General features: G+C 42.8%; 1 protein-coding gene across 9 annotated transcripts in view; it reads left to right on the top strand.

Moving 5' to 3' along the window:
* Window positions 1-14,521, top strand: part of LOC133490474 (SWI/SNF-related matrix-associated actin-dependent regulator of chromatin subfamily B member 1-like) — a 74,090-nt gene that overhangs the window by 10,420 nt on the left and 49,149 nt on the right. For 7 of the 9 annotated variants that reach the window (XM_061800589.1, XM_061800585.1, XM_061800588.1 and 4 more), the window contains 2 exons: window positions 705-816; window positions 13,642-13,750. In XM_061800589.1, coding sequence (XP_061656573.1) covers window positions 705-816; window positions 13,642-13,750 — 221 coding nt within the window. The remainder of the gene's footprint in view (window positions 1-704; window positions 817-13,641; window positions 13,751-14,521) is intronic. The other 2 variants (XM_061800592.1, XM_061800590.1) reach the window with 1 other exon arrangement.

Below are 14,521 nucleotides of genomic sequence, written 5' to 3'. Positions count from 1 at the left end.
GTTAGGAAATTAAACAATTATAGGCCTCTCAGTTTGAATATTTCATCGGGTTCCTCGTCCGTCTGTTGGGGAGTCTGTTGTTAGTTAGAAGTAATCCGCATATCATCTAAATATCACTTGAAATGTTAGGGAAATATTGAAAAGGTCACTTTACTCGATTCTGAGATTTTCTCTTCTTTGAACTGAGCTTCAGTTTCAGAAGGGGCGTGAGAAATATCCAAAAATCTCTCTTGTTCATCTCCCATAGCAGGGGGCACAGCTAGTTTTCAATGGCGACTGTCCCAGTGTGACATCTGCAAATGTCACAAGCAATATGGCCGCCACTGGGATGTCGATTGAGACTTCAGCAACTTTGCGCAATAATGACATGCTCTCTGCTCATTTTTTTTTTTTTTTTGGATAGACATTGAAGTGAAAAATATATTTCATAACAAGATCTATTTTAAAATCTAATTTTGGCTGTTCGTGGCGCTTTAATTCTGGAGCCCAAAGAAGTTCCTTCCTGCATACTATTTTCCACGTAGGGTTCACTACTTTCTTGTGGTTCTTGACACTTTTAGTTTTGTACAAATTCAGAAACAGACATTTGGGGTGAGCTCAGACCGCTGACAACCTGCAGGTTGGGTACTAAGTTCTACCTTGACTGGAATTTAAATATCATGGAGTCTTTTACAAAAAAAAAAGTTTCTTTTTTTTAATTTCAGGTAGGAAACTATCTGCGTATGTTTCGAGGCTCTTTATACAAAAGATATCCGTCGTTATGGAGGAGGCTTGCTTCAGTTGAAGAGAGAAAGAAAATTGTAGCGTCATCACATGGTGAGTGTCTCATCATCTTTACCATTTATCAGAATCAGCTTTCATGGCCAAGTATGTAACAACACAGAAGAAATTTCTCTCTGCCAGTCAGTTCAGCCCTGTTACGACATTCATATTGGGTACAGAGAAGAAGATCAAACAAACAAACTAAATGTTAAACAAATAATTGGGAACGATTCCTTTGTAAGAGTTACAGTCTTCGAGCAGCTATTAAGTTAAGCTCATACAGACTGCCCTTCATCCTTATAAACCAGTCAATTGTTCATAGGTTGCAGTTCAAAGTGACGAATCATGCAAAATAGTAGGTTCACTCATCATAAATGTAATGACTTAATTGCAAGAGAGGAAAAGAACTTTGAATGCCTGCTAGTTTTGATGTGCATTGACTGGTAGCGATTAACCTATAGAAGGAGCTGGAAGAGCTGGTGGCCAGGATGTAGAGGCTCCGAAAGAATCTTGCCCGCTCTGGTTCTAGTTTGAGTGGCGTTCAAGCCTTCAAGTGTGGGTAGGGTGGTATCCACCAATCCGTTCAGTGTCTTTGACTGTCAGGTTGCAGTTGGAGTTTGTCCTTATTTTGTGGCACCCCCAAACCAGACCACAATGGAGTTCCAGAGTACTGATTTGTACTGATGAATGCTGTGTAGAACTGTTTCAGCACCTCTTGTGACTCGTCAGTTCTTATATTGCAAACTGAAGCTATTTTTTTTTTATATGCCGATTTTTAAAGTACACAAATTAAGAACATTAATTTGCAACTGGGCAGCACGGCCGTGGAGGTGTAAAGCGTTGGCCTCACAGTTTTGAGGTCCATGGTTCAACCGGCCCCGCCTATGTTGAGTTTGCACGTGTTCCTGTGCATGCTTGTTTTTTCTCCAGGCACTGTTTTCCTCCCACATCTGAAAAACATGCAACATTAATTGGACACTCTAAATTTCCCCTAGGTGTGAATTTGAGTGCGACTGTTGTCTGTCTCTATGTGCCCTGCGTCCGGCTGTCAGGGTGTACCCTGCCTCCTGCCCGTTGACAGCTGGGATAGGCCCCAGCACTCCCATGACCCTTGTGAGAATAAGCGGCAAAGAAAATGGATGGATGAATAATTGCAACTGTTCAAAGTATATGTAATGTCACTTTTCAAGCAAAAGTTATCTAGACAAAAGTATATGATCTACTGTACTATAAAATGCATTTCTTGTTCCATGTTTTTACCGAAAAATATAAGTATTCACGAATTAAAGTCTGCGAACTTTGACCTAGTTTCCCCGTACCAGACAAACACCTCCTTTCGTGTGGCTTACCTCTGACGTCAAAAGGAGGGAAGCTGTTGTTGTGGAACTAGCTTTTGCTCGTACCATTGCTTGACACCAAACAAAAACCCATTCATTTTGACAATTACTTAGTGATTGTAAGCTAAAATCAATCCGTAACAATGGTGAAGAAGTGGGTGGTTTGGTTTTGTCGCATTTAAAATTATTCTGGTCACGGTTTACGTTATTTTCCCAAAGACCCCAGTCCCAGAAAACCGTGAGTCTGGTTTGTGCAAACAAGGGCAAATTTTTATCCAGTAATATTTCACGCCAGATTCTTTTACTGGTGGACTCATGTCTGAGATGGGTTTTAAATGTTAAAACAAGGATCAGTGCCTACCATTCAGCCAGTTCCGACACCTGAACAGGTTGGTGTTGCTAAAGGGACCAAAGGCGAACTTGGATCAGCCGCTAAACCTGGATATGGTCAGAGAAGCTCAGAATCCCCCCCCCAGAGAAACCAAACCCAAAACTGCAAAGAGCTTTTCTTAAAAGACAAGGTGTGAAGGTATGTTGATCATGTTTTATTTCCTGAAAACTTGGAACGCTGTTGACATGGTTGAATGGAAGCAGATTGTCGTTCTTGGTGACAAATGTTTTATAACATCAAATCGTTTGACCATTCACAACTACAAAAACAGGATAATATTGTATACAAAGCTGGAACCCTCACTAAATACTAACCCTCCCTAGGTCTGATTGCTGGCTCGGCACCTTCATCACCAGCTATTTCGTCTGAACATGTGTGTTCAGTCTAACTGGCTCAAATTGATAAACTTTAACGTCTTTATAAAGCTTGTATTCTTCGCTGTCTTCATGGGACCCTTCAGAATTATGTTCGTTCATTGCTGAAATTATCGGAACATTCATCGTCGTTCTCACATTGGAGACGAATAGCACCCATGTTTATCTGTCGTTCAGGTGACACATCCCTTCTTGGGATTCTCCGCTGTGTGCTCAGGTATTTACAACAAATTCAGCAATGTGCGATCAATTTTTGCCGATAATCCAAAACTATAAATGTTTCCTTCATAACGGATTTCAGATTCAAATTCAACATAAACGGTATAATATAAGCAAATGGTGCTTTGAAGACTTTACACTTTAAGAATGTAGTGTGAACATGAACAGATTGAGTTTTTCATACCACGAGGTTCGCACGCAGCCCTAAAAGTCCCTAAAAACCCCTAAATTTTTGAAGGTGCATTTAGGGGCTCATAAAAGTCCTTAAAATCCGCAAAAACTGGTCAAGCCCCTAAAAAGGCCTTAAATTAAAAAAAAATCAAAGGGAGGACCTCTACCGCCAAAATTCTCCCTAAAAAAATAATCTTTTATTTAAAAAAAAAATAGCGATCCATCTGGCGTCCAAATCAGCCGGAAATTGTCAACGGAAGTCACCGTGTTGACAACTAGTCGCCATCTTGTCGATATTCCATTGTTTGTTTCAGTGAGTAGGCATTTCACTTTATCTTCGTTACGACGTAGCGTAGTTCTTTCATCGATCCAACTTGTATCACGGGGAAGTGCATTTTTCAAGAAGCTTGAGTTTGGGAGCTGGGTTTGTCGAGAACCAAAAGATCGGCACATGTTTTACTGCCATCTGTGCAAGCAGAGTTACCAGCTTGAAAAGATGGGCGTCAAAGCGCTGGAGTCGCACCGGGAAAAACAGGAGACACGCTGATTTGGCAAAGACTCTATCATCTTCCGTTGGTATGAATCTGTTTCTAAAATATCAAGATAGTGAAGCATCAACTTCAGGCAGTGGTACTAGCAGTGCATGCACACTAGGGATCGCAAAAAAACGCTTACTTTCCTAACCGGTTTTAACCGAACAGCTGTAGCAAAAAAAAAACGATTAACTGGTTTTAAAACCGGTACCATAGTGGTGTTTACATAATGCACCCGCGGGACCTCGAGTTGGAGTGCGGGGTCCTGCACGGACTCTTTTTGTTGTCGCTCTTCCGGAGTGACGAGTTCACAGAGTCTGCCAATAAAACAAGTTTTGTTCCTGTGTCCGACACTCCGCCTCCGACTCCTTTTCTCCGGCCCTACACCATTGATCGTTAATTTACTCCGCGGTAATGGGGTATTTTGTATACAATATTGACAAACAAGCTTGTTGAATGTGGCTTTCAACAACGCACTCGTGTAAGTTAAATTTTTATTTTTTTTGTAAAAATGTTTTAATGTTGACATTCTTCTTTCGGACTTTCAGAAAGGGCATGAAAGTATACAGAGCGTTTCCTTGATGCCATGTTTGATGTTTCTTTGATTTAACTGAATGTTCTTTTGAGTGCAACTTTACTCTAACAGCGAAACTTGAATAAAGTGGAAATGATGTAGAAAAAATAGCGCAATGTGGAGTACTGGAACCGGAAGAAATGATTGGAAATTTTAACCGATTTCGAAAGCCCAATTACGGTTTTAAAAACCGAAAACCGGTTATTTGTGACCGGTGTCACGACCCATCGGAACGGGAGTAGGACCCAAATGCAGGACTCGGACGATGCAAGGTAGTTCGGGGAGAAACGTTTATTATTCCGTGGTCGGGGATCGGGCAGGCAGTCAGGTGCAGCAGTGGTTGTTGGGACGTCGGGCGAAGAGAGCAGGTGAGCGGGCAGGCAGGAGTTGGTACACAGGAGAACGATCAAAGCAGGCAGAAGTATCAAAGGTGTCAGGCTTACGGGGTTGGTCGGAGAACAGGCGAAGGTCGGTACACACGGGTTGTCGATCATGGATACGGGAGTACTCGAACGGGACATGAAGCTCACGAACTGGCGTGGACCAGTCCTCATCGGGGTCATATAAATACACAGGATAATCAGCCCGCATGTGGGGCAGGTGTGCGCCTCCCAATCAGCGCAACTGCGCGGGCACCCGCACAGCAGGGCTGGAGCTGCAGGATCATAACAACCGGTTGCGAACCCTAATGCGCACCTGCAGTTGTCCAGCCATCGACTTCAACCATCCAGAAGTCAGGCTTTATGAACGTAGTTCAATACACGAAGACGGACTCGTTAAAGGCAGAGATCGTGTAGACTTTAAAAGTGATCTGCAGCCATTACAGTTACAAATCTTGTGAAAATAATTCCAAAGTGTTTGCAGTCATGTTCCCAGACAGTGACATTGCTAAAAACTACCACTGTGGGGAAAGGAAGACTTCGTACCTGGCTACATTTGGCATCGCTGCCCACTTTTCACCTCTACTGCCTCAAAGCCAAAATAGAGACTGACATATCTATGCTTATTGAGAAGGCTGACAGGCTGTGTGAGGAGGCAGAAGAAAAGATGAATCTGAGGTTTATCACCGAGGCCAATGGACTCAGAGGCAGAGCAAAGGACAAGAGAGGCACTTTGGCACCTCTGCAGCAACACATAGAGGAGGCACTGGGTAGGCTCAAGGAGCTAGAGTAGGGGTGCTGAAACAGACATCAGTAGAAGACATTTGTGTATATTGTTGCAATTGTAGTTAGAATCTCTTTTTCTGTATACTGTTATGTGAAGACGTTGACAATTGTCATATCAATGAGAACTACCACATGGGGCGACAGGTGATCACTGTCACAGGTACTGAGGTACTGGAACATTTGATGAACCAAGAACGGTTGATGGCACCATTGGGTGAGTCTGTTTTCCTTACTCTTGATTTCCCAGGATGGCCCTAAATTTTTTCCGTGTCGGCCCTAACTTTTTTCCGTGTCGGCCCTAAATTTTTTCCGTGTCAGCCCCTAAGAATGCCCCTAAAAAGCCCTTAAATTTTTTTGGTCGGACTGAGTATGAACCCTGTACCAAAGAATAGGGTGTGGCTCCCAAAAATTTTTCTATTGACCATTGTATTATCTCAATTAATTTACATCAGCTTGTAAAATATATTTTTTACAAGTTCTTACACCCTGAACTTAACCAATCGCAGGGCACACAGAAACAAACAACCAGTCACACACACGATCACACCCTAAGAGTCACACCCTAGAGTCCGCAATTAATGCATGTTTTTTGGATGTGGACGAAAACCCAGACATGCCTGGAACATGTTCTTTGCAGCAATTACCTCAATTTTAGTCTCAATGTCACTGTCACCTTCCTAACTGTATTTTGTTTGACTTTTTCCTTTTATTTAATAAAAATCACCAGTATATGCTCAGTTACAGAAATTCGATATTATTTAATTTTTGCGTTATTGTCACCATCAGATGTATACTGGACCCAAGAGCAGGGGTAGGCTGAAGTTGTGATGAACACTTTACTGAAAGTGAAATGGTGATGATTATTAAGGCAGAAAATATGTGGCAGGCAGTGACAAGGAGGGGATGCTGGCTTGACGGCGAGGTGGGAGGGATCCACTTGATGAAGGACACAGAGGAAGCACCGAGGCCAATGAATGACACAAAGGTCAGAACGATGCTAAGGAATTGCACAGAGTTAGACACTGAGGAGACTTGATGCCGCTTTAAAAGCTGCAATACCTAGCAAGATTTTCTGGAATATGGACGTGCTTTTATACAGGTGGTAATGAGTTCTGATTGGTGATAGGTTCACAGCCGAGGAAGATGCTGGAAAGAGAGAGTGGAGGTGACAGTAAGAGGGTAAGATGGCACAAAGCACTGACTAGGCTCCAATCATATTATTGGAGGATGGCTCATGACAGTATCCCCCTCTCAACGGACACCTCCTCATGTTCTGGAGGGGGATGAGAACATGGAAGATAGGGTGTCAGGCTGACTGTTGCAGGATACAGGTTGGGAGGAGAGGCTAAAATTGAATCTGTTTAGGAAGAGGGCCCCACGAACATGTCTGGGGTTAAGGTGTTTGGTGGAATGGAGGGAAGAGAACCTCTCTTGTGACCAGTCCACCTTTATGATAAATGGTACGTCAGTCCTCTTCAACTATTGTCTCCACTCTTCCAATGCCCATTTAAAGATGGGCAGCACTTGGCTGCCAACGTCGCAATGGAGGCTCATCCGTAAACCATGCGCTTTAATCTCTGTAATAAATGTGGGTGTCACTCTTTTCCCGTCCATCGTACCAGCCGAGATGTGCAGGTGTCACAGAAGACAGTCAGAAGAAGAAGTCTTTGTTGTTGAGGCTCTCCAGACTGGCTGGTGATGGTAGTTAATAAATTTAGCATTCTGCTGCAAAACCAGTTTTCCTTGTCTCAGGTTTAATGCTCTCTGGGCTTGTAATTAACTCAGTGTCTACGTTCAAAGCCATTTGTCTGTACCTCCACCTTGACTCTTAGACCAAACTTTCTTTAGGTATCTTTTGTGTATGCAGACAGACTCCACGTTTCAGTCTCTGTAGGTATGCGGAACAGCAAGAGACTGGGGTTGCTGGTGTCATGTGTATCCATGACATTTATGTTGTGCAATTGAACAGTATGCAGGATTATTTTATTTCCTAGTTCAAAGTATTCTGTAGCCATTGTCCTGACATCATTTAAAATTTGGAAACTCAGAGGATTTGCGTCAGGAAGGGCATCTGGCATCAAACTGTGCCAAACAAAAATGCATTAATCTGAGGTGACACGCTGTGGCGACCCGTAACGGGACAAGCTGAAAGGAAAAGAAGATGATGACCAATAGTTCTGAAAGCTAATTTTTATTGGTTTGCAGCTCAGGGTAGGCATTGTCAACAACCTCATGATGTAGACTTGTTCAGGTTATGACTACAAATAGTTTGAATGTTTTTCATCCATTCATGGCAGTGACGAATAAGATGACTAACTTTTTGGCTGGTTTTGACGCGACACAGCCCACTTTCCGATTTGAAACCTTACTGTCGCTGTCCATCAGAATGCTCAGCATGATTCATATAATCATTATGAGCTCATGTTGCTGAGACAATTCTCGGATGCTGCAGCCCGAAGGGAATATGCACAACCTCACTCTTGTGGATCACACGGTAAAATCCAACAATACATTCAGTGTAAAATAGGATTCTCCTGCTCACCAATTCAACAAATGCATTTTGTCGGCTGGCCAGAAGCCCAAAAGCAACCAAGACTGTGTTGTTGCATGTTGGCCATTTTCCCTGTTACCCCACGGGGAAGCCCAACCTTGACGTGATGCCCTCCAACCTTCCGTGCAGTCTTAGTTGGTACTGGTTGGCAATGGGCCACTTTTTCCGGTGCAGCTCGAATCAGAGTGTCGCCATTCAATTCATTGTATAAGCACTGTGTTGTCCTTGCAAATGAGGCTGGGGATTCTGAGGCCCCCCTGAGTGTGTATCGCTCGGAACTTCCTAGTTGCCGTCCAGCAGAACCTCTCAGCCTCCATGGTGAGGAGATCACATACCTTGTTGTGCCTCTGCATTCCACTCACCTGTATGTACATTCACTCTCCCAATATATGTGAACACAATTCCAACCTTGATGGGCAATGTCTACAAGCTGCTCCTGACTCACCCATCTCCCGTGCCAGAAACTCCATGGTGACTTGGACATCCTTGTTTTACGCCAAAACTGTATCAACGGAATGAGTCTACAGAGGGGGGCTATAACCACTATCATTTATGCTGTCCTGTCCCTTCTCGAAAACCAGGAGAGCGATTCATGGGTATTCTCGGTTGACTTTAGCTCTGATTTTAATCCCAGCAGTAGTGGGTTTGCTCCATACTGGTCTGCTGGCCCTAACCCCACGACCACTGCCCCCTTCCTGCACTCGGCCAACGATGTCCTTGTGCCTGAGTGCTGCCTTCACCTGTTCAATTACAGCCACTGGAGTCCACTTCCTCCCAGTGTTTAGGATGGGGTCAGTTTGAGCTAAAAGCAGCTCTGTACTTGTACTTCTCTGCTAGGCTGGAAATGGGCAGGTGTGACACCCCTTTGCTGTAGAGCTTAATGCTGCTGGGGCACGTTGGAAGGCCTAGCCACTTTTTCACAGTCTCTCCAGCTTTTCCACCATTGAGAGTGGGATCTCAAAAAGGGTTATTAGCCAGAGGAGTTGAGGAAGTAACCCATTCTGTAAGCACCAGAGCTTCAACTACCCAGGAAGCAGGGTTTTGTCGATGCTTTCCAAGCCAAAGGCCACCTCCTTCCTGAGCTGTTCTCCTCTTTGTCCTGAAGAGAGGCATCATACCATCGGCCTAAGCTTTTCACAGGCTTCTCAGAGACTGTTGGAATTCATCCCTCATCAATGTGAAAGTGATCATTTGACAATGGAGATGCTCCTAGCCATACTCAACTTGAGCTTTATGCGAGCGAGCTCCATGTTTTCCAGGAGCTTTTTTTGACAATCGTACAGTACATTGCTTGTTTGTGCTAAGCGTGATAAGATCCTCCATGTAGGCTCTGACTGGAGGCAGCCTCACCCCAGATCTTATTCCCTGCCCAACAACAACCCAGCGATAGCCCCCGATGATGACCTCCATCGCCAGAACAGCGGGGAGATCGTACACCCACCCATGATTCCCAGTTCCAGGTGGTGCCATGCAGTGTTGTAACACAGAGCTGGACGTCCTTAAAGTAGGCTCTAACCAGGGTTGTGAATGTCACTGGGACCTAAAATTAAAATGCGACTGAAGCCGAATGAAGTGCAATGTTCATAACTCATTATTTAGAATAAATTGATTTAATTGAAGTGCCATTGACACCTAAAACGTAAAATTTTGTATGTTGTTAACCAAAAAAAATCAGCAGGAATGGAATCATCTGTTTGTTCACAGCACGTCAAAATGTTGCTAAATATAATCCCCCCCCCCCCCCATCTCCCACCATGAAAATTCAGTTGACTGTTTTAAGTTGAAGAGGCCGGAAGTCACATATTTTGCATACACCTACAGCAGTTGAATCAAGTGTATTTATCTCTTGTACAGGCGAGAAATTAGCTGTTTTTTCTGTGTGTTAGCCAAAATGTTGGCTCGTTATGTTGCTGGATTTTGCTCGAATACTCAGGAGGATGGATTCACTCTTCACAAGTTTCCACAACACCCTATTCATTGTCAAAAATCGATTGCACAAGTGTAAAGGACAAGAGCTTTCTGGGTTCCAAATGACAGGTAGGTGTGCATAGTGATTTAAAAAAAAAAATAGTTGGTGGGAGGGAATGATTTGTTTCGCAATAGCATATGTTACATGTGAATTTAGAATAAATATCCTTGGTCAAACCAGCAAAATATGACAAAGCACTTGTATTGTGTTGAAGACAATTTAATCACACACAATACAATACAACACAAAACCGTAACAAAATAGAAGTACACAGAGTTTATTAGAATGTAACACGATCTAACGAGCCAAATGACGTATAGTCACCATAGTGGAATCCAATCTTCCAAATAGGCGAATGTTATTTCAGCGAATATTACGGAAATTTAAAAAAGACAGAAGTCCCTGTGGCGTCTGTGTACTTGTCCAAAAGCAGCAGTATTAATAAAAAAGCTCCTTCGACAGCCATCCTCGTCCTTTTTGGAACATTCTAGAAATCCGCGTCAGATGACGTCATCAAGTCCATCTCTCACAACGTAACAAAAGATCCCCGTCAGAACTTAATAAAGTACGTATAGTAATATATAGTAAGTCAGGGGTGCTCAATATATCTATACGCGCTTTTTCCCCCGACGCAGAAGTGGGTTGGGCGGTGAGGCGGGCGGGCGCTTGTGGTCGCACCTGGGGCGGGGATGAGAAAAGAGCTCTCCCCCCACCGACCACCGGTGTCTGGGCACCCTGATGTATTTACTTCGCCCGGCATGGGTCCTCGCGAGTATGCTACATACAAAAGACTTAAAAGGATTAGGAAATCCAACAATTATGGGCAAGTCATGTTGAATAATTTATCGGGGCCCTCGTTGTCCTCCTCATCTGATGAAGAGTCCGGTCCCAATGAACACACATCATCTAAATATGACCCGAAATGATATGCTAACATGGCCTCAGTCGCTTCACTCACTTCTGAGATGTTCTCAGAAGTCTCAGAAGGGGCATCAGTCTCAGAAGGGGCATCAGAAATATCAGAAAATCGTTCTTATTCATCTGCCATTACATTTGGCACAGTGTGCAATGTAATGCCTGCACATGACGTCACAGACAATATGGTCGTTACTGGGATGTCGAGTCATACTTCTGCAACTCTGCGTTTTTCTAAAACGCTCCCAGCTCATTTTTTTCAACTTAAATTATCATCAAACTTAATATTGTAAGTAGTTTTGATAACAATACATATTTTAAAATGTATATTTTGGTGTAAGAGGTGCTTTAACATACAGCAATGTTTGAAATAATAGTTTGAGTCAGATGCTTCTTTTAAAGGCATGGTCAAAGATGTGTAATGTAGTGGATAAACTGCACTATGCATAAATGTTTTTTTGCACAAATATTTAATGCAAAAAAACGTTTTAGTTAAACAGTGTTAAATAGTACATGTATTGAGGATTGTAATACATGTTATCTTCTTTTCCTTTTGGGTTGTCTTGTTAGGAGTCGCCACACTGTGTCATCTTTTTCCATCTAAGCCTATCTCCTGCATCTTCCTCTCTAACACCAACTGCCCTCATGTCTTCCTTCACAACATCCATCAACTTTCTCACTAGTCTTCCTGTCGCTCTTTTGCCTGGCAGCTCCATCCTCAGCACCCTTCTACCAATAAACACACTCTCTTGCCTCTAGACATGTCCAAACCTTCGAAGTCTGCTCTCTCGAACCTTAATTCCAAAAACGTCCAACTTTGGCTGTCCCAGAATCCACACTTGTTAATTTTCCGGTTTGACTTTTGGAAGCGAGGTACAACATTAGGTATGCGTCAGTTGATTGGGTGAATGCCTTCTTCCTGACCAGTGAAAACGCTTGTTGTATAGGAGGCGGTTCATGGAGCCATTTTCAATAAAACACAAGCTAGAAGTTAGGTGACAACTTACAATTGTAAAAGGTTAAGGGGAAAGACTCCTCTCAAGGGAAAGACATTGATATGTCAAAAATAAGTTCCGATGGCATTGGATGGAATGAGAAATCGTTTACAGTTGCCACTCTGTTAAGCGACTTCATTCACAAAATTGATCGAACTGGTAAAGCATTGCACATCTAGTGTCTAGATACTATTGACTATGGATCAAGATGTTTCAAGACATTGCAAGTTCACGCGAAACAACAAAAACACGTCAAACTCTCATTTTCTTCATTCATCAACTTCTCAAAGTATTCTTTCCATCTATTTAGCACACTACTGGCACCAGTCAACACATTTCCATCTCTATCCTTAATCACGCTTACCTGCTGCACATCCTTCCCATCTCTATCCTTCTGTCTGGACAACCTGTAGAGATCCTTTTCTCTTTCTTTCATGCCCCACCTGGTGTACTTGTTTAGCCTTCGCCACATCTACCTTTACCTTACCTTTGCCCAACATTACATCTCAATGTATTCCTTTCGCCTCTCCTCAGTCCTCTGTGTCCCCCCCCTTCACTAATGTCTTTCCTTGTATGACTTCCTGTATTTTGGGGTTCCACCACCAAGTCTCCTTCTCCCTTTTCCTACCAGAAGACAAAGCAAGTACTCTTCTGCCCGTCTCTCTGATCACCTTGGCTCTAGTTGTCCAGTCTTCTGGTGAGCTCCGCCTGTCCACCAAGAGCCTGCCTCACCTGATATTTTGAACATATGGATAGCAGCAAATTGGTGGTGCGCATTGTACATTGGTAGAAAGGTTTTCCGGATTTTTTTTTTTCTTAGTCAACTTTGGGGGTGCGCATTATCCTTCAGGACTCATTATACACGAGAAATTACGGTACACTCAAAACGTGGATTAATCTGATTTGTCACGTTGGACTGCTATTATTTTGAACACAACTGTACGCATGGTAGTGCGAAGAAAATCGGCTGGTACTAGTGTTGTGAAATTGATGGTAGTTTTCGTTTTTGCTCAACTTATCTGGAGAGAACATTGGTGAATGAAGTTCAATATTTTGGAGTCGCCATCACGGGCATTGTAAATTTACGGGCGTGAAGCTGAAAAAGGATGTGCAAACAAGGTAGCCCACAGATGTGGCTTAGTTACACCTGTTCTCCCAGGAGGAATGGGCCAAAAAACTATTGTGAGAGGCTAGTGGAAGGATAATCTTTAAACATTTTGCAGTACATACAGGCAGTGGTAGGAAATTCTATTGAAATCTAGGTAAACTTTTGAATTTGAAGAAAGTAATAAACTTTACTTACACTTATTTTATAATTATTTGCAGCTGCATCGTACAAATCGCTAAAAAAAATCATACATTGTGATTTCTGGATTTTTCTTTTAACATTACCTCTCATAGTGGATATGCACCTACAATGAAAATTTCAGATCCCTCCATGATTTCTAAGTGGGAGAACTTGCAATATAGCAGGGTGTTCAAATACTTATTTTCTTCACTGTATGTGGTTTTAACTTTATCAGAAGCTTTTTGTAGTTACCTTTTTAAACCTAAGAATTGCTGTAAGATAACATTTAAAAGTTGTTTCTCAATCACCTTTTTACAATTGTAAGTTGTCACCTAACTTCTAGCTCGAAAATGATGTCTCTCCACCCCGCCACCCCCCTCCATCCCAAAATTTTAGCCACCAGTGTTACTCTGCTGAAGGCTTCTGAGTGTGAGGAGATCTTTGAAGGTAATGATGACAAATACAAGGCAGTGTCTATCAGCACAGAGCCACCGGCGTACCTCAGGTATGTATTGCTTGAAGTTCCTCTTGCGTAACACTACTTTCTATTTACTTTAGTTTATTTTTATTTTTTTTACTGCTACACTTTTATCAGGCTAAACATGTCTCTCTGTCCATGGCTTTTGAGTCAAACTTGTATTGTTGTACTGCATATTAGCTGAAACATTTTTTGAACTTCAGAAGCTTCTTAAAAAAATAGAAAATTGTGTGTTTGGAGGGGGGGCTTCATTAATTTATTCGTTGTATGCTTCAGATCATTCTACAGACGTTAAATAGACTTTAGATCAAGGCTCATAGAAATCCAATTCAGAATAGTAAAGCCATTTTCAAGTGATGTTTGTTGTACAATTGAACAGTGTTCAGAATTATTTTTATTCTATTACATCATGATTGTGACTCAGCGGAGAAGGGTTGCCCTCACAGGTATGAGGTCCTGGGTTAAATCCCGGACCCCCCTGTGTGGAGTTTGCATGTTCTCGCTGTGCCTGCATGGGTTTTCTCCAGGCACTCAGGTTTCCTCTCACGTCCCAAAAACATGCAACATTAATTGGACACTAAATTGCCCCCTAGATGTGATTGTGATTGCGGCTGTTTGTCTCAATGTGCCCTGCGATTGCCTGGCAACGGGTTCAGGGTGTACCCTGCCTCCTGCTGTTGACAGCTGGGATAGGCTCCAGCACTCCTGCGACCCTTGTGGGGATAAGCAGCTAAGAAAGTTGGATGGATCCCTAATGACATATACTCTAACTCGGTGTTGATGTTCTTGACACATTTT

Source organism: Syngnathoides biaculeatus, chromosome 17 (assembly GCF_019802595.1).
Source record: "Syngnathoides biaculeatus isolate LvHL_M chromosome 17, ASM1980259v1, whole genome shotgun sequence".
NCBI classification, from domain to species: Eukaryota; Metazoa; Chordata; class Actinopteri; order Syngnathiformes; family Syngnathidae; genus Syngnathoides; species Syngnathoides biaculeatus.
This window is presented reverse-complemented; position numbering and strand designations above follow the sequence as displayed.